The sequence below is a fragment of the Equus asinus genome, chromosome 23 (assembly GCF_041296235.1).
Source record: "Equus asinus isolate D_3611 breed Donkey chromosome 23, EquAss-T2T_v2, whole genome shotgun sequence".
In the NCBI taxonomy this organism is placed as follows: domain Eukaryota; kingdom Metazoa; phylum Chordata; class Mammalia; order Perissodactyla; family Equidae; genus Equus; species Equus asinus.
Window position 1 is genome coordinate 63,202,576 of NC_091812.1, and position 27,414 is coordinate 63,229,989.

The window sequence follows — 27,414 nt, forward strand, 5'->3', positions numbered from 1 at the left end:
TATACCATCTTTTGTTGTATGAACATACCACCTTGTATGAGTATACCCTATTTAATTTATCCATTCATCAGCTGATGGACATTTGGATTGTTTCTGCTTCTTGCTTATTATGAACACTGCTGCTATGAACATTCATATAAAAGGTTTGGTGAACAATTTCTTGAACACGCTGCTTCTTGTTTAAGACTGAGTAGTAAACCCCTCCACAAAGAGATTGGGACAAATCCAAATGTCTTTCCTGAGAGGTTCCACTCCTGAGGTGTGCTAATGGCCTCCCTCGGGCAGCCCATATGGGCAGAGGGGCAGAGGGAAGCCACCTCTCCCTCCCTGAGCTTACGCTGGAGTGTGGTGCACTCTGTGGGCTCCTGTCCTTTTGACCTCTGAAAGGTCTCTCTGGGACTCAGTGCACGGGCTGTAGGAGGCATGCCACAGGCGGAGGATTGGCATGCCTTGTGGGTATCAGTGCACTCCTCTTGCCCTCTGGGAAGAAGAAAACCTTATTAGAAAAACTTCCTTTGAGTCAACTAGCAGCTGGGTAGCCCTAGGCTCCCAGGCAGGCTCACCTTATCCAGCCTTCCAACAGCCTCCCGGGCCTGCCTGGCGTCCTCCCACAGAACTGGTCTCCGTCTCTTTGGCCCTTCGGTGAGATCTGAGGGCTTAAGGTCTCCAAAGCTCCTCCTTTCCCTTAAGTGCTGGAGTGGCATGCACATGATTCAGATCTAGGCATGCCTCCCCTCCTTCCACAGAAGGAATGGAGTGTGAATTCGATCCCTAAACTGAAGCAGAAGGTCCTAGTCCCTGATGGGGACAGGATGAAGGTGAAATCTCAAATGACAACTATATGGATAATTTATTCCATGGGAACCTCCATTGTCATAGTAATAGTTACTATTTTTATTGAGCACTTGTATTTAGCACTTATTATGTGTCAGACACTGTGTTAATAAATTGTTTTCATTATTTTCAATACTTAGAACTATCCTGAAAATTAGATATTATTGTCCTAATTTTACAGATGAATAAATGGAGGCTTAGAGTGGTTAAGCCCAAGGTCATGAAGATAATAGGGCCAGAATCAGGATTTGAATCCAATTCTGCCCACCTCCGAAGACCCTGCTCTTAGCCACTGCCCTGCCCCATCTCGCCATCCATCTGAGTTACTGAGAAAGGAAGGGCTTTGGGGTGACTTTTTAAGGCAGAGCTTCCTAATCTGCGTGCAGAAATAGTCATCACCCTCCAGGCGCAGATGTGTCTGCCGCAGCTGGAGCCCAGGGGCTGGTTTCCTCCGCAATGAGTTTACCCCAGGTGCCATGCAAATGTAATCACTTTCAAGATGACTTGACCAGGGTTGGGAAGAACTGTTTTAAAAGAAGGGAGCAGCCTCTGGTCTCAAAATCAACTTTCGGACTAAGATGCTGGTCAATAAGGAGGCACTCTCGAGGAACCAGACTCTAGGCTCTATGAAAGCAGAAGTCCTGTCTGCTTTTGCTAAACTTTACATCCCAGGCACCTGGAAAATACTTGGCCCATTGTGTCTATTCAAAAATTATTTGTTGATGGAGGAATGACCAAGCTTGCCTGGGCTTTGAGCCTAGCCCTGCTTCTTATTTGCTGTGTGACCTGAACAAGTGCTGAACACAATCCTCTGGATTTCTGTGGTCCCCTGGTATGGAACAGGGGGACTGGGGAGTTGGTTTCTCTGAGGATCTATCTAGCCCTGGCATCCACTAAGTACTAGGGAGAGAGGGCCATGCCCGGTGCATTTGATGACTATGTGTAACCTGCCTGAGGTTTGTGGTGAGACGGATGAGCCAGGATCCCTTGGTACAGATGTAGGAGACAAGGCCCCTGAGCCAGTGATAGGTAAATCCAGAGCTGCTTAAAGTTGGAAGGAAAAGATATCTTAAAACAAGTCTCTGATGAGAACTTAAAAAAAAAAAAAAAAACCGAAACATTTTCATTTCATTTGCCTCCTCTTCGTTAAACTGGAATACACGGGAAGCTTCAGGTTAACTGAGGATTTGGTGGGTTATATTTCCATTGATAGAGACGGACTATCTCAGGCTTTAGAGAATGACTCCAGCCCTTTTGGGGACCCCTGGTCTGACTCAGCCCCCTCTCTTCTTAGGAAGGCACGTATAAGCTTATTGGCTTTGTGGACCAACTGGCAGTTCACTTCAGCCAGGTTGGGAATCTGATCCCCAAAGACTCAGATGAAGGACGGAGGCAGCGCTACCGCGATAACTTGGTGACAGGTAGGCCTCTGGACGAGCCTGAGGCTGCGGCCTGGAGACTGGTCCCCTTACTCTGGTCACTCCAGGGAGTAGATCATTGAGCTAGAGCTTTGCAGAGCCTCTGTTTACATAAAGTCCAAAAGCTGGCTGTCCTGGACAGGTCTGGGTGGGAGGTAAGCCGTGGGGCTCAGGCCAAGGAGAACCCTGGGGCAGGCAGGGTATGAAAGGCAGGAACCAAGAAGGTCTGCCTGCCAGGTGTTGGGGGAGTGGGCCTGGACTCCAGCCTCATCAGTAGTGTCCTACCAAGGTTCTGAGGAGTCTGCCAAGTTGGTGATTTCAGAAGCGGAAGTCGTTGAGGAAGAAGACGAGCCCAAGGAAGCGGAAGCTGGGAGTCAAACAGACGTTCCTGCAGCTGAGGCACAGTAGAATATCGCTCTTTCCCTCCCCTTCCGGTCCAGCTGGGGGTGGAAGCTTCCAGGTGTCTTGTTCGGGGTGGGGGCTGAAGAGAAGTTAGAGCTGCAGGCGCCAGCACCTCTGGCCTCATCACCCTCTCCCACTTGCATCCTATTCCAGGACACGACTTCTTTCACTCCCGATATTCCCCACCATCTTCTTCTCACAGCCGAGTCCTCGTTCTGTGGGTCTTTTCTTCTAGGCAGCTGAAAAAGCGGCAGAAGAATTGATGACTCCCAAGCAACCCAAGGAGCGAAAGCTCACCAACAAGTTCAACTTCAGCGAGAGGGCCTCACAGACCTTCAACAACCCTCTCCGGGTAGGGCAGCCCCTACCCCAGCCCCTTGACCTCACAGCTTGCATTGTGCATGGCAGGGAAGAAGCAGGCCTGACCTAGCCCCAGCAGCCCTCAGCCTGGCAGGATGACAGGGCAGATGCCACAGTTTCTCTCTCCAAGGAGGGCTGGGAACATGTGTTCAGGTCCCCGCAAGCCATCCAGGCAGAAATTCAGAGGGAGGGGCCGGCCCCGTGGCCGAGTGGTTGAGTTCGAGCACTCCGCTTCAGCGGCCCAGGGCTTTGCCGGTTTGGATCCTGGGCACGGACATAGCACTGTTCATTAGGCCACGCTGAGGCGGCGTCCCACATACCACAACTAGAAGGACCCACAACTAAAATATACAACTATGTACTTGGGGGATTTGGGGAGAAAAAGCAGAAAAAAAAAAAAGAAGATTGGCAACGGTTGTTAGCTCAGGTGCCAATCTTTAAAAAAAAAAAAAAACAATTCAGAGAGAACAAAGAGACTGGAGCCCTCCACCTAGAGACTGAAACTTGAACTGAGCTTTGAAGAGGAGGCGAAAGTTAGGATCTGGGGAAGAGACGGGAGGCCAGAATGTCCCGGGAGGTGGGGTAGGAGCCAGTTTGACTGAAGTTGATGGTCTCTGTGGTAGACTAGCTGGCAACGGTTAGAGAAGTTCACTGGCTTATAAACATAAAGAACCCTGAATACCAGGCTGAAAGAACCCCTAAGAGCTTCAGATGAGAGACTCACATATGTAAGGCAGTGTTTGACAGAAATGAATCTGTGAATGGAGGGCAGAGGTCTACAGGGCGGGTTTTTGGCAGCTCCTAATCACCATGTGTGGTCCCTATGCTGACATTTGGTAATCTGGGTGATACACAATGGAAAGGGGGTGCATTCCCCCCAGGGAGCCAGAGACCCCAATACTGGGGAGAAGAATTCTCAGGGTAAGAGATATTAGCCCAGTGGTGCACCAGAGGCTGACCTCTGTGTCCTGTGTCTGAAGGCAGGCCACAGGCAGGTCTGAGCATCCCCCACTTGGAGTTTTTCTTGATTGAATCTGGCACTATGAGGCTTCATTGCACCTGCTTTCTAGCTTAGGCCTCTTCTGAAGGAGGCTTGGATGGAAAATGTAGGCTTTCTTTGCTCAGGCTCCTCTTTGCTTTCCCAGTTCTGTGTCACATCCCTCCCTCAGCTCCAACCAAATTGCTTCACCCATAGATATACTGGGTTAAGTGAGATATATTGGGTTAAGTGAGAAGTTGTTGAGGGCTTTCTGTGGGTTTCCTGTTGTCACTGTTCTCTAGGACCGAGAGTGCCAGATGGAGCCTCCTCCCAGGACAAACTTTTCAGCCACAGCCAATCAGGTGAGACCCTGGGCCTGTCTAAAAGCCATCACTGTCCCATCCCACCCCTCCCACTCCCCACCCTATGCATCCTTGTCTCACTTGGCAACAAGGAAGACTGACATGGTCAAGTATTCCTCTGGCAGTCTTCCCTCCTCATCCATCTGCCTCTTTGCTCCTTGTGCAGGCTCTGAATATGAGACACATGAGATGGTAGGTCCCTACCCAGTGGGCTCTGCTTGAGCCACATGCCCCCCAAGGCAAGATGTCTAAGGGGGAAGCAGGCATGTCTTCTGGAAGTTCCTCCAAGACCACAGGAGAACATGTGTTCCCATGGACTCTCTGCAGCCCATGGCACCCCATGGCTGACTCTGAAGTGTTAGCACTCTGGCCTGCCCTTCTAGCACCCTTCAGTGTTCCTGCAGACCCTCCTTCGCCCTCAAGTCTTACTGGATAGCCATGCGGATTGGGCAGGATATTGTGCCGCGAGATCTGAGCTCTGCTGCTCATACTGTAAGATCCTGGGCAAACCGTGTCACCATGGTTTCTCAATGCCTCAGTTTCTTTCTCTGTAAAGTGAGAATGATAAGCTGCCTCACAGGGTTGTTGGAGGGCTCTAAATGAAATAACAAACATTGAAGTACTTTGCATGTGCAGTACTGGCCTGTGGGTAAATTATTAAATGTAAGGTGTGCCTATCTGGCCTCCAGGTGGCAGTGACTACCCGGCTCTGGAGAGTACACAGGGTGATCTGGAGCATTTGCCCAGCCCCAGATCCTTGCTGCTTCCTCTGCTACTATCCTTGAGCTTCTCTTGCTGTCAGATCCGGTTAGCAGTGGTTCGCTTACTTTTTGTTTGTCTTTTTATGCTGAGAAGGTGTGGTCAATGCTGTAGACAGCAAGCCTGACCCAATATGTTTATCCCATCTTCATGGGGGGAGACATTTTTAAATTTCCTACTTCAGAGTCTTATAAATCACCAACAAAAGTGTGAGCTAGCCAGATGTTTGCTCATTTGTTCTGCCTGGTAGTGGATGTAAACTGCAACAATACTGATCTCCAGCTGACAACCCAGCCCTTGGACTGCAGAGTGGATAGGCCCAGCACAGAGGTGCCCTGAGAGCTCCTTCATTCCTGTCCTAGGGCTGACAGTTAGCAGGGAAGATAGACATTGAATACATAATTATAGTTGTCTAAGTAGAGGATGAGATAGAGGCATATGACAAGGGTTGACATGGTTCACTTCTCAAGACTTAAAGCCTAAAGAGGAGCTGGCTAGGTGAAGGTTTTGCCCTGCAATAATCCCTCTCATCTCACCCTTGCCTAGTGGGAGATCTATGATGCTTATGTAGAGGAGCTCGAGAAACAAGAAAAGACCAAAGAGAAGGAGAAGGCGAAGACCCCAGTGGCTAAAAAAATGGGGAAGATGGCCATGAGGAAGATGACATCTATGGAGTCCCAGGTTTGGTGAGGGGTCCCATGGCTCTGTCACAGAGAATGACTAGGTGCGACCTTGGATCCTGGGTAGATAGTAGTCTGGCTATCTGGGAAGGTTTCACAGACACTTAAAAGGGGATGGGGGGACTAATGTTGAAGTATGACTAATTCTCTCCTTGTGGGAAGATGAGGAGAGCTACAACTACCTCTGACATTCCACACTACCCCCAATTTTGTATAGGTCTGGAGGCTAGAGGGATTCAGGGTTTTTGGGTCAGGAGGTGCCTTGGAACACCTGGGGAATCTTCCCAGGGCATGGTAGGCTGTGAGGATAAGGAACCACCTCTCTGGGCAAGTGCTCATGGGGTTTGGGAGGGTGATTTGCTCTTTAACCTTCAATCCTCAGGTTTCTTTGCACTTAATTCTTTAGGTGAGTCTTCAGGGCCACGAGCCAGGTCAGAACTGATCACAGGTACCAGCAAGTCCTGGCCAATGGGTGTGGCCACCGTGGGCTGGATTTACCATGATGAGCTATGTAGGAGTTATTATAGAGGTCATGGTTGGGGGGCTCATTATAGGTGTAGCCAGCATAGGTTTGGGCTCATCATGGAGTTACAGTGATTCATCACTGTAGGGGGGGTCACCACAGGGAGATGCTGAAGGGCTACACTTGTCCCTTCAATAGAGAGAAGGCTGGCTCAGGAGCCAGAGTCCCGCTGTTGAGATCAGGAGGAGTTTGCTGTGCGAGGGAATGTGAAGGACAAGGTCCACAAGAAGCCCGGGGCTGAGTTCAGCACCGCGGAGAGCTCCCAGGCAGCTCTCAGGAAAGTGGCTCCTGCTCCACCCCAGAATAGAGGTTGGATCAGTTAAAAAGTTCTGCTTCCTTTGTCTGAGGTATGCCCACTGCCACTCGATTCCATGTTCCTGAGAAAGCCACATTTTAGGGGAGGTTTGGGAGCTCCCTGCCTTGGCTTAGCAGGAATTGCCCCAATCAGTTTCATTCAATCAGACTGAGCACTTGGTTATCATGACCATGCTGGGTACTGGAACCCTGAGGTGAAAGATGGATGCCCTGCGGGTGCCCTGTCCAGAACATTGACTTCCCCTGGACCATTCCCTAGAGGTTAGAGGCTTCAGGGCGCTGTTGGCCTGGGTCAGAGTTCACATGAAGATCCATCAGGGGTTTGGCTATAGCCTCTGTGCTGGGGCCATAGTTACAGAAACCCTAACTGCAGTCACCAACACCCAGGGACCAGAAGAAAGGTCCCTGTGGCTGAGACTGAAAGCTGTCCTTGGGTCTAAGCCCTGCCAGAGTTGGTGTCTAACTAACACCCTCAGGGAAGTGGAACCACACCCCTCTATCACACTGGGTCCTTCCAGTTTGGCTGACATGGCTGTGATGCAGGTGGATTCCAGTCCTCTGGACTGAGAGGACACTGAGGGGTATAACATACCCCACCCCCGCAGTGAATACTTTAGTGTGCAATCTCTCCCCAAAGGAACTGAGCTCAAACTGGGAATCCCAAGTACTGGGCCAGGCTGTCTGTAGGATAGAGTGGGTGTGGCAGTGACCTTCCCCTTGGCTCAAACCCATTGCTTGAGCAGAGTGACATCTCTTTCTGAGAGAGCTGGGTGTGATTAGATTGGTATAAAACTCAAGTGTGTGGGAGGAGAGAAAGCAGAATAAATTCATGACACTCTGTAGGAAGGTCTGCAATGATAACTCTCAGGTTTCTGTCTTGTTAATGATTTGAGTGAATGTACAGAATGAATGAAAGCTTGTCTGATGTGAAAGATTAGGGCAGGAAGGGGTGAAAGGACTGAGAGTCCACACGTTGAGTCAGAACCAGTAAAGAGCTGTGGCTGTTCAAGTAACATAGCATCTGGAACAAAGGAGGTGATGGTCCGCCCTACTCTCTTCTCAGAGTACGTCTGGAGCCCTGAATCCCCCAGGACCAGGAGAGGGTAGTCAGGCCAGGGAGGGACCGGCTTGCTGTGTGGGGCTGACAGTGTGGGCCCTGGAGTCCACAGACCTGAGTTTACATCCTGGCTGTGCCACTTATTAGCTGAGTTTTTCTGAAACTTCAGTTTCCTCATCTGTAAAGACATCCTAATGATACCTACTTTGTAAGATTATCACGAGAACCCAAGATAATGTGTGTACGGCCCCTAACATAGTACTTAGTTGGTACTGACTGATAGGTGGTGGCTGTTGTAATTAACATGCCATGCAGCCAACAGAACCGGGAGGGTTCGCCTGGAGAAGGGCCAACTTGGGGAATAAGGCACTGTCCTCCCACATCAGAGGAGCTACCACCAGGCACATACTTCTCTGTGGCCAGAGGGCAGAGTTAGGACCATGAGCAGAAGACCCTGGGAAGTTAGGTTTCAGCTAACAGGCTGTCTGCCCACAGAAGATGCTGCCTGACACAGGAGAGTCGTTTGCCAGGAAGTTGCCAAGGGGAAAGGATCCTGTTTTGTGTCAAGAGTGGGGGAGGCGTGGGGCCGGCCCAGTGGTGCAGCGGTTAAGTATGCACTTTCCGCTTCTCAGCAGCCTGGGGTTCGCCGGTTTGGATCCCAGGTGCGGACATGGCACCACTTGGCAAAAGCCATGCTGTGGTAGGCATCCCACGTATAAAGTAGAGGAAGATGGGCATAGATGTTAGCTCAGGGCCAGTCTTCCTCAGTAAAAAGAGGAGGATTGGCAGTAGTTAGCTCAGGGCTAATCTTCCTCAAAAAAAAAAAAAAAAAGAGTGGGGGGAATAGCTGGGATCAGGCGAACTCTGAGGACTGTGGCTGTAAGACTCAGAAGAATGTCCTCAGTCAGTTTCTGAGATAAACGTGGAGTCAGTTTGAGACCTGAAAAAAGGCTCCCAGAGGGCAACTCCCCAGAAGTGACTTTATAAGCCCCATCACACTGGTTTTCATGTTTCCTCTGACATCACCACCACTGGGCACGGGGTTAATAACACCATTTGCATTATTACATTTAGTCCTACAACAGCCCTGTGATGCAGGTGCCATTATCCATCCCCATTTTTTCATGGGGACTCCAGCAAAGTGTTTGGGGCTCCAGGGGGCTGCCCACTCCTGGCTAGTTCACTCCTACCACCGGCCCTAAACTCTTTGGGCCTTTCTTGCCAGCCCCAAACTCTTTGCTCCTGCCTTCTCTTTGGTCCGGGCGGTGGCAGGGCCCTGGATTAGGTGTCAGTCCTACCTCGTGTCCCCTGTGTACAAGCACGTCTCTTTCCCCTCTCTGGGCCTCCACATCTTCTCCAACTCTTGACTAAATAAGTTGAATCAGAAGATCTCTGCGGCCTTTCACAGGGGTCTTTGTCATTGCCTGAGCTAGCGAAGCCTGTCTGTCTCCACCAAGGGAGCCTCCGCCTGCCATTGTCTGCTCCCTCCAATCCCTTCCCAGGTCTCTTCAAAGCGTTGTCTTATGCGCAGAGATATGCCTTCTCCAGAACAAGCTCAGAGTGAAGAGCATGAGGCAGGCTCTGTCCAGGGGCCAAGTATGGCAGTGCAGACTCCTTGTGCCACTTGTGAGCTGGGGGTTCCCAGAAGGGGGTGGTGGGGTGAGCTAGGCCTTGAGGCATGCAGGGATGCCTTTACACAGCTATCTGGGGTGGCCAGTGTCAGAGAGGCATTGCTAACCAACTGCAAGTCTGGGCTGTGGCTCGGAGCATGAGCTTTCCAGGTGCTGGCTTATGAGGACCCACGGCTTCTATATCCCCACAGAGTGATGATATCACCAAAGTGACCCAAGCTGCTAAAATCGTGGAGCGGATGGTCAACCAGAACACATATGATGACGTTGCTCAAGGTAAGATTTGAAGTGTTGGCAACCACTGTTATTACCTGTATTAAAAATACCCCATACAAGGCGAGTGTTTGATTGTCCCATGCTGGGTCCTATAGGTACAAGGGAGAAAAAATAATCCCTGCCTCCTTTGGATGTCACTAGAGAGACAAGGCTTACACAGGTCAATTATGGACAATGGCATAAGAAGCAATGGATGTAGTGATGAGATCTGACAATGGTGTAGCAAAAAGTACCTGTACACCACTGATCCAATGTCATCTTCCCAACAGCCCTGGGAGGCAGGCGGAGCAGAGATTATTACCCCAACTTTACCCATGAGGATGCTAAGGCCAAGGCCGCCTGGCTAGTGAACAGCAGAGAGGCCCCAGATCTAGGTCCTGAGTCTCCTTCTTCTGTGCCCTGTCCTCTGCTCAGTCCAGCTTGGAGACAATAAATGCCTAGGATGCACTGGATGACAGAAACTGCTCTGAGAGCCTCAGGAATGGGAGAAGGGAATGAGGGATGAGTGACGGCAGTCAACGAAGTCTTCAGGGAGGCCTGAGCTGGAAGCCGAGCAATAAGCAGAGTTTGAGGGGGAGATTAGCAGAAGGGCAGACGTTCTGGGCAGGACGCAGCACAAGCTGTGACTTGGCGGTGAAAATGAATTGGAATGGACTCTGGGGGCAAGGGGCAGCAGGCTCCCTGACCCAAACAGGGACTTTGTTAGAAAGTGGTGAGAGTTTAGGCTGGAGAGGTGGCTGAAGCCAGTTAATGAAGGGCCTCGACTATCGCTCAGGGAATCTGAGCTTTCTCTGCAGACAATTTAAAGATCCTGTGCAGGCAGGGACACAGCCTGATGAGAGCAGGGCTGGAGGAGGGTGGCACTGGGCAGAATCCAGGGACAGAGGGGAAGGGGAGTTTCGGGTGTGGGGTGGGCCTTGCCACTCCTTACACAGACTGCAGCCCAGGGGATGGAGAAAAAGGAGCAGTTATCAAAGGGAAAAACAAGCACCAGCATTCCCTGGGAATGGCCTGTGTACCAGGCATTGTGCTATGCAATTTATCCATATTATTTTATTTCATCCTGACAGCCATACTGTCAGGTAAACACCATTATTATCTCTGTTTTATAGACGAGAAATTCAGACTAAAATGTTCCCACTTGTTCAAAATCACAGCTCCTGTGAGGTTTGAGTGGTGGAATCCAGACTCGAACACAGGCCCTTTGGATCCACAGCCTGAGCGCTCTGCACTAGGCTACAGAGCCAGTGAGCTGGAAGGGACATTTCAAATAAACATTCAATAGCTCTATGCTGGTGATTAATTAGTGATGGAGTGAAGAAAGAGATTGATTCAGAAACGCTTCAGTCCTATGGGCCTGGGAAATTCTGGTGTCTTTGACAGAGCCAGAGAAACGGAATCCTTCCCATGGCACGAACAGCACATTCCCAAGTGGCCCGTATTTCCCTAAGAGGTTGTGCATTTATTTGGAGCAGCTGCCTCCCCAGAGTTGGCAGCTCCTCGCTGCTGGCTGGTCTCTGTTGCTGACAGCCCAGCACTCTTCTTGGTGACTTGATGTTCATTGCTCACCCATGGGACATAGAAGCCAGGGCTGCCAAGACCCACAGCCCAGACAAGCCCCCTTGTTATCATTCAGGCTGGAAAACGACCTTGAGTGCTTTTCAAAGCTGTCAAAGTACACAGCAGCTGTGAATGAATTTGTCACTCACACAGCTTGGCTTCCTGAAACCCGGCGTCTGCAGCCAGCCCCCCAAAGGGCTGCAAGCATGATTAATACCCATGGAGAAACTGGCCGTGGCGAACCTTTTTCATTTGTAAGAACACAGTCACATAAAAATGCATTGAACTTTGATTTTTTAATTGCATACTCTTTTCCCTTTGGGAAAGTGTAATCATGAAGAAGTGAAAATAGAGAAGTGTTACCAATTAATCTCCTTTCTGAAATTAGGTATTTTCAAAGATGGCCCGAGCTCAAGGATCCTTGATCTGATCCAGGCTCACGCCTCTGACCACTCGAATCTTTCTTTGCTCTGAGACATTTTTGAGGTTTGAATATAGTCCCACAGCCTCAAGGTGTGGGGCACTGTGAGAGAGATCAGGCTGTGCCTCAGCTTGTCCTTGACCGTGTTAGATGAGAGGATTCATTTTCTAATGGATCACCCTTGGTTGGAGAGAAGACTAGAACCAATTCACTTCTGATTTATTTCATTGCATTCTTTGAACAGTCATTGGGGGTCTGCTCTGTGCCTGGCCCTGTGCTAGGCACTGTGGACCCAGAGATGAATCTAATATGCTTCCTGCTCTCCAGGAGCTGTCTGACGAGGGAGACAGGCAAAAGGATAAATAGAAGCGACACAGTGTGACAGATGTTTCAGTAGAGGAGAGGCACAGGGCTGGAACGGAGGAAGCAATGAACTCTGCTCACCAAGAGAGAGAAGGCCTCACGGGGGAGAAGGAGTTTGAGCTGGATCTGGAGTGAGTAGGAGTTTGCCCGGAAGATGGAGCAGCAGGACATTTCAGACACTATTTGATGTAGAGGGTATGTGGACAGCTGGCTGGAAATGACACAGAAGCAGGGGCCTGGAGCTGTGGTTTGACCGGGGTGCCCTGTGCAAGGGCAGCCATCGAGGGGTTTTCAGTGGGGCGAGGAGGTATGTGGTGAGGGGATTTATTGGTTCTCACGCTGGTAGCTCTGTAGAACGTGGACTGGAGGGGGAGTCACCGGAGGCAGGGACACCAGTTAGGAGGATGGTGTAATAATCCAAGCCATGGCTACTGGGGCCTGAACCTGAGTAGTGGCTATGGGTTTGGAGAGAAGTGAATGGATTAAAAAGATAACCAGAAGGAAAATATGAGAGATGATGGAAAGAGAGCAGTCAAGGATATCTAGGTTTCTGGTTCAGACAAGTGGAAGGATAGATGGGGCTTCTACCTAAGTTAGAGGAAACGGGAGGCAGGGACAATTTAGGGCAGGAGAGAACTCAAGTTCAGGTGGGCAAACCCAGGACTTTATCTCTGTGGACATGGTGGCTTTATTGTAATTTACCTCCAACCACAACGATAACAGTAACAATAACATACATAGAGTGCTTACTTTGTGCCAGGTATTTTTCTAAGTACTTTACAAATATTAACCCAATTAATCTTCACAATAGTCCTTTGAGATAGGCACTATTACTATTCCCACTCTGAAACACAAAGAGCTTCATTGTTTTGGACAAAGGAGGTAAAGACAGAAAGTGGCAGACCTGGATTTGTCATAAAGTGGCCGTCTCAGGGCTGACTCAGCTGCGTGTATTTAAGATTTTAAGTACTACGAGGATGCTGCTGACGAATACCGGGACCAGGAAGGTACTCTGCTGCCGCTCTGGAAGTTCCAAAATGACAAAGCCAAGCGCCTGGCCGTCACCGCCCTCTGCTGGTGAGTATAGACATGGCAGCACCCCGGAAGAACCCTGAGCGCCAGCAGGGTGCCAAGCCCTGAGCAGGGCACTTCCACTGCGCTTAGCCACCCTGAGGGTGACACATAGCATTGTGGAAAAAAAATGGGACTGGGATTCTTTTGGGATTGTGGGATCAGCCCAGGTCTGTAAGGTCGACAGTAGACGTCTGCAGTGTAGTGAGGCACCAGTGTTCACGGGAAAATCCGTGTCCATGGGAGAGCCATGTCCATTTCCTGGGCCAATGGGTTCATATTTCTTTTGCAGGAATCCAAAGTACAACGATCTGTTTGCAGTGGGACATGGCTCCTGTAAGTGATCTGGCTCTTCATTCATTTGCTCACTCAACCAGCAAACACTAAGTACCTACTCAGCGCAGAGCTCTTTGCCAGGTGTGAAGCGTACAAAGATGACTAGGAGAGAGTCACTGCCCTCAGGGGGCACACAGTCTAATGGGGAAGACCGACAGTCACACCAGCAATTAGTGCTGGGTGAGGAAATATGCCAAAAGGAGCCTTTTTTAAGGAGTTACTATGGTGAAGAAGGAGGAGGAAAACACTTCCAGCAGAGGGGCCAGCGTATGCAGAGGGAGGAAAGGAAGGGTTGCTGGGCCAGGGTAGCCCCCAGGGGGCGTAGTAAGCCATTCCAAGAAGCCTGGATCTTCTCCTGAAGGGAAACCCCTGGAGGAATTTGAAGAGGGCAGGGACACAGCCAGTGCAGGAGGCAATTGCAGGCATGAGACCGGAGGCTAGGGGACCAGTCAGGAGACGTGAGGCGTCCCGAGGCGGGATGGCAGGGTGTGAACTCCGACTGTGGAGTAGGGATGGAGAAGCTGGTGTGAAAGGCCTGTGAAGGTAGACTGGAGCAGACCTGGCGAGGGATGAGGGAGGAGTGTTTCCTGGTCAGGCCCCGGAGCAGGCAGGGGTAGAGCTTGCTGTCCATGCCTTGGACCCAAGCTCTGGGAGACCACTGTCGCTCAGGGTGTTGCCGGCCCTGCCAGTCCACCCAGCAGGAGGCAGCACCTTGGTAACTGTGGATTTGCTTTCCCTTCATGTTCCTTGGTCCCTGCCGAAGCCCCTGCCTCCCCACTGGCCTGGACGATCCCCCTTACTAACGGGAGAGGGCCCCACACTTCGCGTTAGCCGCAGCTCCCCAGGCTAACAGCTTGTTCTCTGGCTGGGAGCACCAGCTTCTGCGAACAGAAAAACCTTTCTATTCTCCAAGCTGCTGCTGGCTGGCAGGCATACAAGCTCCTGGTCTCTGCCCCTTAGACCGCCTGCCCGCCCAGCCCATTCTTTGACCAGGGTGGAGGACGGGGGGCGGGTAGGCAAGGAGGAGTTGGTGTTTGTCATTCCTCTCAAGGAGGAGGCCTTGGAGCTGCTCCCGGTCTCGCGGTCTGGGCCGCCTTTGAGGATGCCCTAAATGCCCGCTTTGTGTCCCTGCTTCTAGGTGGGCTGCTGCCAAGTGGGAAGCACCCTCCCCCTTTGGCAGGGAACTAGCACATTCCTCCTTCTCTGCTGCAGCTACTGGTCCTGGAACAGGGCCTGGGGGCTGGGCAGGCCCTCCCAGGAGTGGGTGTGGACTCCCCTGCGAGGCTGCTCTCAGTCCAGGCTGTCTGCCCAGCACTGAGGTGGGGGTGTGGGGGGCTCCCCAGCAGGGGGCAGAACTGGCTTCAGCTCCAGTCCCGTCCTCCTCCCACCCAGGGCCAGAGCAGGGTCGGCTGGTTGGAGTTGTGTGGAGACTCCGTGGGGGCAGCCTTAGCCAGGAGCAGCGGAGAAGGGTAACCACCCCCCCAAGGATAGATGACCCCAAGCCCGATTTCATTTACTCCCAAGCCCCTGCAGCCTCCTTTGGGCAGGCATGTGCCCAGGAAGGGTCTCTTTGTCCTTTGTTGGTCCTTTCAGCCACATCCACATGCCTGGGTGGTGCCACAGTCAGCTGCAGACCTTCTGGCTGGCATGTCACTCCCCAGTGTTGCAACCTGGGGCCAGAAGCCTCACTGAGCCGTGGTTCCCTCATTGGTGTTGTACAGAGACTGACACCTGCCAGCTCTCTATCCCAGGGCTGCTGTGAGGCACACTGGAAAGAAAGGCAGCAGACGTGCCCTGTGAGCTGTGGGAACCACCCACACGGAAAGGACAATCATCCCTGATTGTCTGTCGTTCTGGCCCCCAGCTTTCCTGCAGGTCCCTTGGGGGGCCTTCGCCGAGAGAGGGGGCTGTGAGGACAGAGGGGAATCAGACCAGTCCCTACTGACTCTCAGAGAGCAGCGGCCTCTCTCATTGTGGTGGTGCGGTGGTATTTGCTGTTGCTGTCACTTGCAGGCGAGCTAACCAGCTTTCAGACAGCCTCTGTTCTCCAGAGCTTGCATATCTCGGTCCCACTCTGCAGAGGCCTGAGCAGAGCCGGGCAGGGCTGGGATGCAGAAGGACCCCTGCACTCACTGCTGAGGTTGCCTCTGGGAGTCCTGTGCTCTTGAGTGCCAGGTACCTCCCTGGAAGAAAGAGGGCAAAGCTGAAGCAGGCAAAGGGCACCCTTGTTACCAGATGGGGCCACTGTAAGGAGCAGCTGGCTCGTCAGCATCCATCACACTGTCTTTGGAAGCTCCCAGATGCCAGCCTCCCAGCATCAGACTTTGCCTCATGTAGACAAATGCTGAGTGAGGATTTGGGTTTGCTGTTGGGTTTGACCCTGATGAGCCCAGCCCAGAATTCCCAGACATTTATTTTGTGACCCAGCCAAATAAGACTTTGACGGGGGTAGGCATGTACCCTAGGAAGGACTGGGGCCAGTCTCCTATTTTGGGGACAGGGCGGGTTGGCTAGAGCCAGGCCAGGGGCAAGAGGTGGGAAAGGGGGTCCAGGCAGTTGCCTGAAACAGCACAGAATCCTTCGTACCTGTCTCCCTTCTGGGGCTGCTGGGTACCAGGTGGTGGGCATAGCAGGCTGCGTCCAGGGCAGAGACTGGGGTGCCCCCGAGGGCCAGGCTCCACGTCTCCCCAGAGTAGAGAAAGAGGCCGTCAGCAGGCGAAAGCAGATGGAAGAACATTGGGAGGCAGAGGAAGCTGGTCCAGGAAGAGATGGCCCCGGGGGCAAAGCTGGGATGTAATTATGTCAGCCTGCTGCACTGAAGGGGTCCTTTCCAGCCCATTAGCCAGTTCATAGCCGGGAAATGGGGACTCCTCATGGTCTGTTGGGCAGGGATGATGGAACAGATCCTGGAAACCCTATGTGGTCACAGGACATGGGGAGGAAGCTTCCCAGTGGGCCGTGTCTTGGAAGGCAGAGGAGCCAGCTGTCCCTCAGCCCAGCCTCCCTCCGGGGGCAGCACCCTCAGAAAAGGGCCAGAGTCAGGCCCTAAGTCCCAGCACTCGACCTGTTCCCACTCTGTCCCACCACATCCTGGCCCGTCCCTGAGCCTGCCCATGCCAAAGATACGATTGTAGGGATTTAAATCTTTCCTGATCATTTATTTGTCAGCTTTGCTAATTAAGCAGTGTTAATTTCATTTACCGAAAATGGAAATTCATCCACCTCATTTCTCCCCGTTCATCCTCCACACACAAAATCCATCACTCCTCGGCTGCAGGCTGCGTAAAATTTACAGGACTAATTATGTTGTCAGGTCTCTTTGTAAATACAGTCCATAAAGGCCACCACGCTCGCCGGGTTGTAAGCGAGGGCATTCCCATCGTGAGTTTAATTACTGGTTAGTTATTTAGGTTCTCAAATGTTTGCCTCGTTTTCCCTAAATCAAATTAAATGTCCCGCTTGATGTATTCTGTCTCCAAGGCCTTGCTCTTATTTCCCACACTGTTTAAATATGACTTCTGTTCAGATGACAGTGCTTGGAAAAGCCCAGCTTCCTGGGAAGCGGAACCCAGTCTGGCACCATGGCCTCTGGGCCCCGCCGGACATCAGGAACCCTCTAGGACTGATGCCCTTTCTTGGGGCAGATTGGGCTAGTCCCCTGCCTTTGGAAACTATGGAAATCCTAACCCAAGGGGCATTTCTGTTCCTGGAGTCCAAGATAGTAGGGCTGGGGCATGGGAAAATAAGGGAGGGTTCATTAGTGTCATCAGAACAGCTGAGGATCGTTGCTCCACCCGCCCTAACTTCTAGAGGGACTACTTCCAAACCATCCCAGGAAAAAGGGCCGTCTATGAGGTCCTCTCCCTCTGACTCCTAAAAGTAGAGTTTGGGTCAACCTTCCCTGAATGCCTACTATAACAATGTCCTGTGGCTGCTGCGACGAATTACCACAAACAGGATGGCTGAAAACAATCCATAGTCGTTATCTTACAGCTCTAGAGTTCGGAAGTCTAAAATGGGTTTCGCGGAGCAAAAATCAGGTGTCAGCAGGGCTTCATTCCTTCTGGAAGCTCTAGGGGAACACCCATTTCCTTGCCTTTTCTGGCTTCTAGAAACTGCCCATATTCTGTGGCTCGTGGCCCGCTTCCAGCTAGCAATTGCATCATTCTGACATCTGCTTCTGTTGTCACATCTCCTTCTCTGACTCTCCTGCCTCCCTCTTTCCCTTACAAGGAGCCCTGTGATTACCCTGGGTCCACCGGATAATCCAGGATCATCTCCCATCTCAAGGTCTTTCACTTAATCACATCTGCAAAATCTCTTTTGTCGTGCAAAGTGACACATGTATGGGTTCTTGGGATTAGGACACGGACATCTTTGGGGAGACCATTATTCTGCCTACCACAGACCCCCTCCCAGTGCCTCTTACACGACTCAATGAGGGAGTTGTTAAATAGCTGCATTGGAGCCAGCCCTGGGCTGGACTCGTTCTGGATGCCACCGTAAGAGAAGAGGAAGCCACTGTCCGAGGCTGGTTTGGTATCCTTGTCTCTGCAGCTTGGCATCCACTTCCCTCTGACCACTGACCTGGCTTTAGCCTGATGCCCCAACGTGCCCTCTGCCTGCCTGTCCCTCCTGGAACCCTGAGCAGGAGCCCAGGCTTCTCCTGACAGCCAGAACTCTCCAAAGTGGCCCCCAACAATCTGTTACTTGCAGGACAGTGGTGGAGCTGTGGGGCCGAGGCCCCCACTGGTGGTTGCAAGTTCGAGAGGACATCCATCCGTGCTCCTCACTGGGCACTACTCTGCCAGGGCCCCAGCAGAGGGAGCTGAGGGCAGGGAGAGCTGTGGTCTTTGGTGGAATTAAGTCTCCCCTCCCGTGAGACCATGGCTTTCCAAGAACTGCCAGATCAGGCTCTAGTAGGTGGTTGATTCTCCTCCCCAAAATCTTGTGCATCACTGAAGATCAGAGGCAGGGAGGCCTTAGAGATTATCCAGGAGATGAGGGTTAGCAGGGGGCAGCCCTTCTCTGGAGAGAGCAAGCCTGCTGGGCCACGCCAGGCCACGCTCACTCCATCCTTTGGCGGCAGGCTAAGGAAAAGACCTGCTCACGACCACTCAGAATAATGAGACACAGGTAGAGGAGTTCCTCATGGGGGGGCGCTCACAGAGGAGAGAGTCTGGGGGCTGAATGGTCTGGAAGCCTTCCTGGAGAAGGGCAAAACAGAAAATGGAGCAGGGGAGCTAAGGTCAGGCTGCAGACCTCACTCCTGTCTCAGGGTCACAGAGAGGTGGTCTCTCTCTCTTCCCCTCCCTCCCTCTTTCCCTTCCTCTGTTCCTCCTTCCCTTCTACCCAGACACATACTTACTGAAATCCTGTGGCCTGGAGGAACCTGGAATTCCTTTGCTGCCCCAGACCTCAGAGTCTCTGTCTCCCTATACAATGGAGTGTGGGGGTGGGGGCTCCCATCTGTGTCACTGGACCCTCCAGTCCTGCTTTGAGGTGCCAGGGAGTTTGCGGGGTTCAGGACAAAGTGCCCCAGGGCCCAGGGACTGAGGCTCTGCAAGCCCTGAGCCTGCTGGGATTCTAGCCTCATAGAGAACTGAAGCACTGTGGGTGACCTTGATGCCAAGGTCATACCAGGACTGCTGGTGACCTAGCTGGTGATATCGTGCTGGGAATGTTGGAGAGTTGGGAAATGATGTCACTAGGCTGCTGGTAGCCTGAGTGATGCTATCATGTGGGGACCATTGGTGGTCTGAGTAGTGATGTCATTTTAGGACTTTTGGAAGACAGGATGATGATGTCATACTGGGACTGTTGGAGGTTTGGGCTGTGATGTCACACTGGGTATACCTAGAGAACAGAATAGTGAGGTCTCACAGGGGCCCCTGGAGTCAGGGATAAGATCATAGAATAAGATGGAGTGGAGAGGAAGCCCCTAGTTAAAGGAGTGTTTTCTCTGCTTTCCTGGTGCCGTTTGGCAGACAGAGCCCTGAACTGGAATTCAGCAAACACATAGTCTAGCCATGCTTAGAAGCTGTGATCTTTATGCCGGGAGGGCTCATTTGGTTGCAAGTAACAGAGACCACTGGAGCCAGGTTCAGACAGGCAGGCTCACTGTCAGGACACCTGTGGCCTGGGAGCTAAGGCGGGAGCTAAGGCAGGAGCTAAGGCCTTCATGGGATTGGTGCTCTCTGTGTCCCTGTCTCATGAAATATATGCTTCTCTCTGCCAGAAGTTTCCTCTTACCATGCTTGACTGCCAGGCCCCTTACACAGTCTCCAGTCCAGATTCTAGAGGGATTGGGTCTGCTCTGCCAGCTGCCACCACCCTAGTAGGTCTGACGCCCCTTCCCCCTCCTTTCTCCACCTCCGTGTAACGACCGGATTAGTGCCGTTACTCTGAGCGGTGGTAATTTCAGCTATAAACAGGACATAGGGCGTGGCAAACACCATGTGATGGGTCTCATGCTCCTGGGCACACCACTCCTCCCCTCTGGCCTCCATTTGCCCATCTATAAAATCAGGGGCCATAAGTCCAGCTTCTAGACCCATTGGTTCTGTGAGTAGGTCAGACATGTCCTCATTCCAGAGTTGCTAAGCCAGCCTAGGGTCTCCTGCCCTCCTTTCCTGATTTCACTGGTCATGAAGGCTCTGTGTGCCCAGGCAGGGGCACGGGGTGCTTGGAGTCTGTCTAGAGAAAGTGAGCCATCACTGCTGCTCCTCAAGGGGACAGGTCCAGTGCCACAATGAGAGCAAGAGTGAGGATCATGCCCACTTTTGCCCCTTGGTGCAGGAAGGAGAGATCTGAGTCCTCAGCCTGAGCATCGGTCACCCACCTAGCCACCCTTTCATCCACTCTTTTGCCCACCCACTCACCCTCTGCAGCCTTGGCCAGCATCAAGGACAGACTGGACATCAAGGGCACTAACAGCTCACCTCTGGCCTGGCAGTCAGACGAGGGGCTTGCCTCATTCAGCTGCAGGGCCTGGCTCTCTCATCACATCGGGGGCTGCTGAGGGCAAGCCCACATCTTGAGTCGAGTGTCCCTGTCCCTGCCAGGGTCCAGCCTAGGGGGAGGCCCAGGTCAGGTGCTCAGGATTTGTGTGATGAACAAAAGGAGCTACAAGCAAGAGTCACACTGCCCGGTTCAAGCCCTTCATGGTCTGGGTGGGAGCCCAGCCAGCTGCAGATCTCCCCATTCAAGAGTTAGCCCTCGGGGCCCACTCTGGAGCCCCATGGGGTGAGGTTCTGCCAGCTCCCCACCCCCACCTCAAGGCCGGCTCCCTACTGGCTTTGAGATAGTGCCAGGCCCAGGGTGACCAGACTTGGCTCCAGGGCAACTGGAAGCCCCCCAGCTCCTCCTCTTGGCAAGAGGCTCACTTTCCCCAAAGCAGAATCATTTTCCTTCCTGACCACTGTGTCAGGGGGAGGGCCCTCATCTCAGCTAAAGAGCAGCCTTAGCATAATAGGGCCCCCGCCCCAAATGGGGGCTGCTCTACCTTCCACCTTGCCAGCTCTGGTTTTCTGAGCTTGGGAAGGGTCCTGGGCTGGTGGCAGGAGAGCTGGACTCAAGGCTGGGGCTGGATTCTGTTCGGTGACTACCTTATCAGGATGTGCAGAGAATGAAAGAAAGAGTGGGAGGCACCCTCTTGACATGGGGCGGGCACTGCCATGTCTGCCAGGTGCTCCACTGTTGATCACCAAATCTGTGCCCTGGCCAGAAGGATGGGACTGTGGCCTGTGGAAGCCTGACTGGCTAGTCTGGGACTTCTCAATCCTGGGAGCATCCTAGAGCTAGGGTTCAGGCTGCAAGTGGGGACTGTGGGGCCAGAGGGTATGGGAAGATGCCCACAAGCGGGGAATTTGAGACTCATATAGACAATTCCGTGTTAGTCCAAACTGAACCCCTGTCCTTGGCTGGGGGTGGGGGACACATGAGCATTATCCAGGCATCTAAGGACAGCAACCTGCCCCTGGGCCAGGCATCTCTGAGAATGCTTCTTCTTCCCAAACCCACACACATTCTTCACCTAGCAACCCTTTGAGCCTGCATCCCCCTTTCTTGTACCCCAGAGAAAATAGGGAGAATGGCTGTCTGTCCTCAGATAAGCCTGGTCACCTTATCTCTTGGATCCTTCCATGAACCCTGAGAAGGGGTAGGCCAAGTCTCATGATTCCATCTCACAGACAGAGAGGACGAAGTCCAGAGAGGAATCCCATGCTCTATGACAGAGGCAGAGCAGGGCAGGGCTTGTCCCTGCGATGGGGGAGGGGCACAGGGGCTTCCCAGAGGGGAAGCTGGATCCTCCACTCACAGCTGCCCATCTTCCTGGAGGCAGATGACTTCATGAAGCAGAGCCGGGGCATGCTGCTGCTCTACAGCATGAAGAATCCCAGCTTCCCTGAATACATCTTCAGCAGCGAGAGCGGCATCATGTGTCTGGACATGCACGTGGACCACCCCTACCTGGTGGTGGTGGGCCACTACGATGGCAACGTGGCCATTTACAACCTCAAGAAGCCCCACTCCCAGCCCTCCTTCCGCAGCTCGGCCAAGTCTGGCAAGCACACGGACCCTGTGTGGCAGGTCAGCCTCCAACCAGGATGGGAGAAGTGGGTATGGATGAGTAGCCAGTGGGCCTGGGAGCCACTGGAGGAGGGAGCTGGGGGAGGAGAGGCCACGGGTAAGGTGGTGGGGATGACAAGTACCAGCTTAGAGGCCAAGGGGCTGGGTGCAAGAAGGGGCAGAGAGGGGCAGCAGGCGAGAATCAGGAGGTAAGCGCGTCTGCAGTAAGAGCTGGGCTCTGCTGCCCAGAGCTCCCATCAGGAGGCCCATCTGTCTGCTGAGGACCTCTTAGGGCTGGTGATCGGTGACTCAGAGCCTGTGGCTGGAAGACTCCAGGGCTTGACAGGCCTCTGCTGAGTGTCTCAAGGGCTTCAGTTCCCCGTCTCTGGGCTCCTCCACTCCCCACAGGGGCTCTCCTCTGTCTCCTGGGCTAGATTTAGGGGACTCCCAGACAGGGGTGGGGTCTGCCAGTTGTCTACCCTCTGGGGGGGCTGTAAGGCCTGGTAGGTAAGGTCTGTCCTGGGGCTTCTCTGTGTACCCCTCTTCTCCAGAAAGGCACAGAATGGGGCCATTTCCTGGACAATGTGCCTGGGTTTCACCCCAACTCTGTGTCTCCCATCTTCGTGCACTGGGCATGGATCTCACAGTTTCCCTCTCAGCTCTGGCTTTGCAGGCCCTCCCTCACTGTGTTCTTAACGTCCTCCTCCTTCTGAGGCTGTGCATCCTTACCCCACGGGCAGGTCTGGGAGAATCTAAGGATGGATTTCTGCCTCAAGTGGCCCAAGGCCTCTGGGCTCGTCAGGCAGTGCTGGGCCTCTGTCTTCTCTTCCCCCTCTGCACCCCTGCCTTCCTGGCCCTAAGCTGAGTCATGCGGACACCTGCCCCAGGCACTGGCTCTCAGCTGCCAGACAGGCATGAGCAGAGGGAGGACTGTCCAGACACAGGGGACATGGTGGCTCTCAGCTTCATCCTTTGCCCAGAGCCAGGGCACAGGGAGGGAGGCACCCCCTCCCCCTAAATGCCCTCCCCCCACGCTTCACCAAAGCAGGGCCAGAGCTTGCAGCCTCTGGAGTCCGCTTCTCTGAAAAGCCTAGTTATCCTCTGGGCACACAGAGGTCTCCAGACATGGGGAGGATGACTGCAGAGACTTTAAAGCCCAGGGAGAGGAGAAAATACCCATTTTTTCTTTCTTTCATTTTTTTGGTGAGGAAGATTGGCCCTGAGCTACCATCTGTTACCAATCTTCCTCTTTTTGCTTGAGGAAGATTGTCCCTGAGCTAAGATCTGTGCCAATCTTCCTCTATTTTGTATGCGGGGTGCCACCACAGCATGGCTAGATGAACCACGTGTAGGTCTGTGCCTTGGATCTGAGCCCACGAACGTTGGACCACCGAAGCAGAGTGCTCAAACTTAACCACTACACTGCCAGGCCGGCCCCAAAAGACCCACTTTGATCATACTGAACCAGCACCAGTCCTGCCCCAGCTCTCCCAGCTCAGACAGCCCAGGGCCAAACATTGTGCATCTCTGGTTGGCCTGACCACCCTCCTCAAGCCCAGAAGAGGGCGAGGGGCCGAGGCCGACCACCCGACGCCCACTCTGCCATGTTCTCTGAATCAGATCGCACGCAGGTTAGGGAAAGAAATGGGGCAGGCAGAAGACAATGATCCCTTTCACTGGGCCGGTGCCGGGGAGACTGGAGCCCACCTGGATGGAGGTGGCCTTCTGCTCTCCCACAGGGCTGCTGCCTTTGCAAAACCAAACACTCGAAGTTCTTGGCTGGAATCATGGCTTGTGAGATGGGTGGGCCTGCCTGTCTCCTCGGTCCCCTTCTTTCCCTCTCATTCCCTCCCCTTCCTCACGCCTCCACCTGGTCATGCCTGTTCAGTCGCTCTTCCTTCTTTGCTCCTCTGGGAGCTGCTAAGGGCTTGGTCTCTGGAGTTCCTGGTGGGGACATAACCACAGCCACAGGCTGAGCAGGACAGGGCAGTATGCTAAGTGCTAAAGAGGGCTGCTGGGGGCACTGAGGGGGGTGTCCAGACTGTCCGAGATGGGGAGCAGGGGCAGGAGAGCCAGAGAGGTCTTCCTAGAGGGAGCAACACCTGAGCTGAATGTTGAGGGCTGAGGACACATTACTTAGACGAAGAAGAGTACAGCGTGGTCACATGTGCAATGACACAGGGGCATCAGCAGAGTGGCCTGCTAGGAAATGACACATCATTTGAGGCACAGTATGAGAGATGGGGAGGGGGAGCAGGACCTGAACAAAGCAGAGGCCCCCAGTCCTGAGTGTGCTTCTCTAGCAAGTAGGAAGCTTAGTTTCAAGTGATGTGTTAGTACCGGAGCCCATAGAGTAAAAAGATGGGAGTGGAGCCGCTCTGCTGGGATCTGCATCCTGCTTGCTTGAGGGTCCCTGCTCCCACTCCCCTGTCCCCTGAGGGGCTTTCACAGGCTCCTAAGAGCTCCCCCAGCCTGGTTTGAAAATCGCTGCCCAACCATCAGGGGGTTTGGGGCAGAGAAGACTCGCAGGCATGGCTGTGTCCTAGAGACAGCCTCTGGCTGCAGCCTGAGCTCCGGCAGGGGGAGGGGAGATGGCAATGAGAAGACAGCTGAGAGCTGTCGAGGCGGCGCAGCCAGTAGAAGGAAACCACCCACCAGATGTGGGAAAAGGGAAGAACGGGTGATGCTGCCCGGCACTCTGGTTTGGGGGGCCCAGTTGGGCATCCACAGAGGTGGGAAATGGCAGAAGAGGAAAAGGTTTGGCCAGAAGTTAATCCAAGAAGCCAGAGGAGGTGTCCTACAGCAGTTGGCTGTAGAAGCCCGGAGCTTGAAGGAGAACGGGGCTGGTGAGTGAGATGCCAGAGACATCAGCGCCTAGGGCCTTCTTGTGGCAGAGACCTGGGGGTTGTTTTGGATCTCACATGCCCAGCTGGGGCAGAAGGACTTTGTTCTGTTGGTGGCGGGGAGCTATGGAAGGTTTTAGAGCCAGGGAGAGAACTGTCCATTCTGAGGGGATGGCTTCCTGTCCCATGGCACAGGCTGCTCCCCAAGGAGCCCATCTGGGTGTCCCGGTCCTGTTCAAGCCCCACTGTGAAGCCCCAACCACCAACACTCTGTGGTGTGTAGGGGGGTGTTCTGTGCCACACTGGGGAAGGGAGCGGGAAGGATATATGCGCAGAGACTGCAGCCGGCAGGTCTGCCATAATCAGATAAGGCAGAAGAGAAGGAATCCATGAGGCAGGCTCCATCTCCTCCCTACACCTGCTCCTGGGCATTCATTCATTTGCTTAACTCCACTTACCGCCTGCCCCTTCTTATATTCGTACCCTCCCACCCTCACCCCAGGAGCACGTGTGGGACTTGCACACACACACATACACACTCACTTGCAAATACACACACCACCCCCCACTGGGCATTAGGCTGCTAAGTGGGGTGTGAAATACAATTTCCATGTGTGCTGGCGGCTGCTCATTGAACACTTCCCTTTGCAGCTCCCTAGCGCCTCTTACAGCCTGGCCTTTGACACCCCCTGTCCCCTCTCTGCTTTAAAGGGACTACTTTTACACAGAGGGGGAAGTGGTCTCAGCATCAGGGCGGCTCTGACTTGTGCCTCACAGGTCCCCCAGCAAAAGTGCAAAACAGCTGGCTGCCCAGACGGGACCGGGCCTGCCCTCGTGAGCTCTGATCAGCAGGCCTGGGGGGTGGTTGGGGAGGGGCAGTCCCTTCTCCCCCTCACCACACCCCTCAACAGCCATGGTGACAGCTGTGGTTACAGGCAGTGACACTGGGTTCCTGTCATCCCTCACTGGGCCTCTGCTTGTGGCAGGGGAAGGGACGGTGGTCCCAGCATGGGAGGTCTGGAGGGAACTGAAGAATGGAAAGCTCTGGGTGCCCAGCCCCGCCCCAGCTCTCCAGGACACGGCTTGGCTGGGCCTCCACATCTGGCAACAGAAACTTGAGCCTCAAGCGTGTCATCTTCATAAGACAACAGCTCTGTCTCCAAAACACTTTCCCATATGTTTGCTTCCAGCCCTGAGAAGATGGGTTGGGCGGGATTATTAACCCTGATTTGCAGATGGAGAAATGCAGCTCAAATCTGAGATTTGGGAGCAAGATTCTGGGAGCTAGACCTAGTGGTAAAGTGAAGGTGGGAACAGAGAAGAGATTGCCTAGAGAAGGGCCAAGCCTGGAAGAGGAGGGCGGGGGTGGGGCTGCTCCTCCCCACCCCCTAAAAAAGCGGGAAAGAACCCCCCAATTCCTAGGATGATGGTAACAATGAGGATATTAGCTATCATTTATCGAACACAATATTTGCAATGTTCTGACCTAACGACTTAGTCACGTTCTCATTTATTCCTTACAACAAACCTGTCCTATTATGGTTCCTGTTTTATAAACGAGGAAACTGGTTGATGGGCCGTTTCCTTTCCAGGCCCTGTCTATGTGAGGAGGTTGAACCCAGAGCCGCGGACTCTTCCCTAGAACCAGGCGTTTAGAACTCAATCCAGGGAGGAATCGGGCACCCCCACTGCCGAGCCAATGGGTTAGGGCAGTGTCCTGACTGGCACTGCTGCCCCAGGATGGTCAGAGAGAGAGGGATGGGAGAGACAGAGATGAGTGGAGGGAGGGCCAATTGTGGGACTCTGGGAAACGGGCTCCCAGAACTTGCTCTGAACCTCAGATGGGTTCTTGAGGGAGCCCAGCTCAGCTGACAGCCCTAACTCAACAACCTAGCAGGGTCCCTGAGCTCACAGTTTGGGATATTTCAGGTCAAGTGGCAGAAGGATGACATGGACAACAACCTCAACTTCTTCTCTGTGTCATCTGATGGCAGGATCGTGTCTTGGACGCTTGTGAAGGTGCCTGTTTCCCAGAAGGGGTTGTGCAGGGGTGGAAATAGGAGTGGGGGAAACTGAATGGCAAAGGGACCCCCAACCCTGCTGATCCAGCCCAACCCACATGCCCTCTTCCACCCCTCTGTGACTGCAGAGCGAGCTGGTTCACACGGATGTCATCAAGCTGAAGGTGGAGGGCAGCACCACGGAAAGTCTTGAGGGGTTGCAGCTACACACAGTGGGTAGGAGCCCCCCACCAACGCACATCGAGGCCTACCCAGGTCACTCGGGCCCTGTGAGGGTCAGTGATGGTGGCCCGCCCCTTACTGAGCACTCCTACCTCCACCTGTGCCGAGCTGGACAAGGGGTAATGGGAGAGCCTGTCTGCCCAGCCCAGCCCTTGGCCTTTCGCAGACCCTCCGTGTTTATGCAGACCCTGTTCCTGTTTATGCAGATCAGGTGCTGTTATGCAGATCCAACCCTGTTTATGCAGATCAGGCCCCTGTTTACCCAGACCCTGTCCCTGTTTACTCAATTCCTACCCTGTTTATGCAGACTGTGTCCCTGTTTACCCAGGCCCCACTCCTGTCTGCAGAAGCCCTGGCTGTTTGCAGAGTCCCGACTGCCTGGGACAGCAGCAGGCCAGAGGGCCAGTCTC

At 53.3% G+C, this 27,414-nt stretch overlaps 1 protein-coding gene across 1 annotated transcript in view; it reads left to right on the top strand.

The window, feature by feature from the left end:
* Nucleotides 1–27,414, top strand: part of DNAI1 (dynein axonemal intermediate chain 1) — a 56,292-nt gene that overhangs the window by 21,512 nt on the left and 7,366 nt on the right. Inside the window, exons 5-15 of the mRNA XM_070495639.1 lie at nt 2,129–2,255; nt 2,542–2,651; nt 2,890–3,006; nt 4,296–4,355; nt 5,661–5,795; nt 9,512–9,596; nt 12,900–13,017; nt 13,304–13,347; nt 21,692–21,939; nt 26,691–26,780; nt 26,911–26,998. Of these exons, the coding sequence (XP_070351740.1) occupies nt 2,129–2,255; nt 2,542–2,651; nt 2,890–3,006; nt 4,296–4,355; nt 5,661–5,795; nt 9,512–9,596; nt 12,900–13,017; nt 13,304–13,347; nt 21,692–21,939; nt 26,691–26,780; nt 26,911–26,998 (1,222 nt within the window). The remainder of the gene's footprint in view (nt 1–2,128; nt 2,256–2,541; nt 2,652–2,889; nt 3,007–4,295; nt 4,356–5,660; nt 5,796–9,511; nt 9,597–12,899; nt 13,018–13,303; nt 13,348–21,691; nt 21,940–26,690; nt 26,781–26,910; nt 26,999–27,414) is intronic.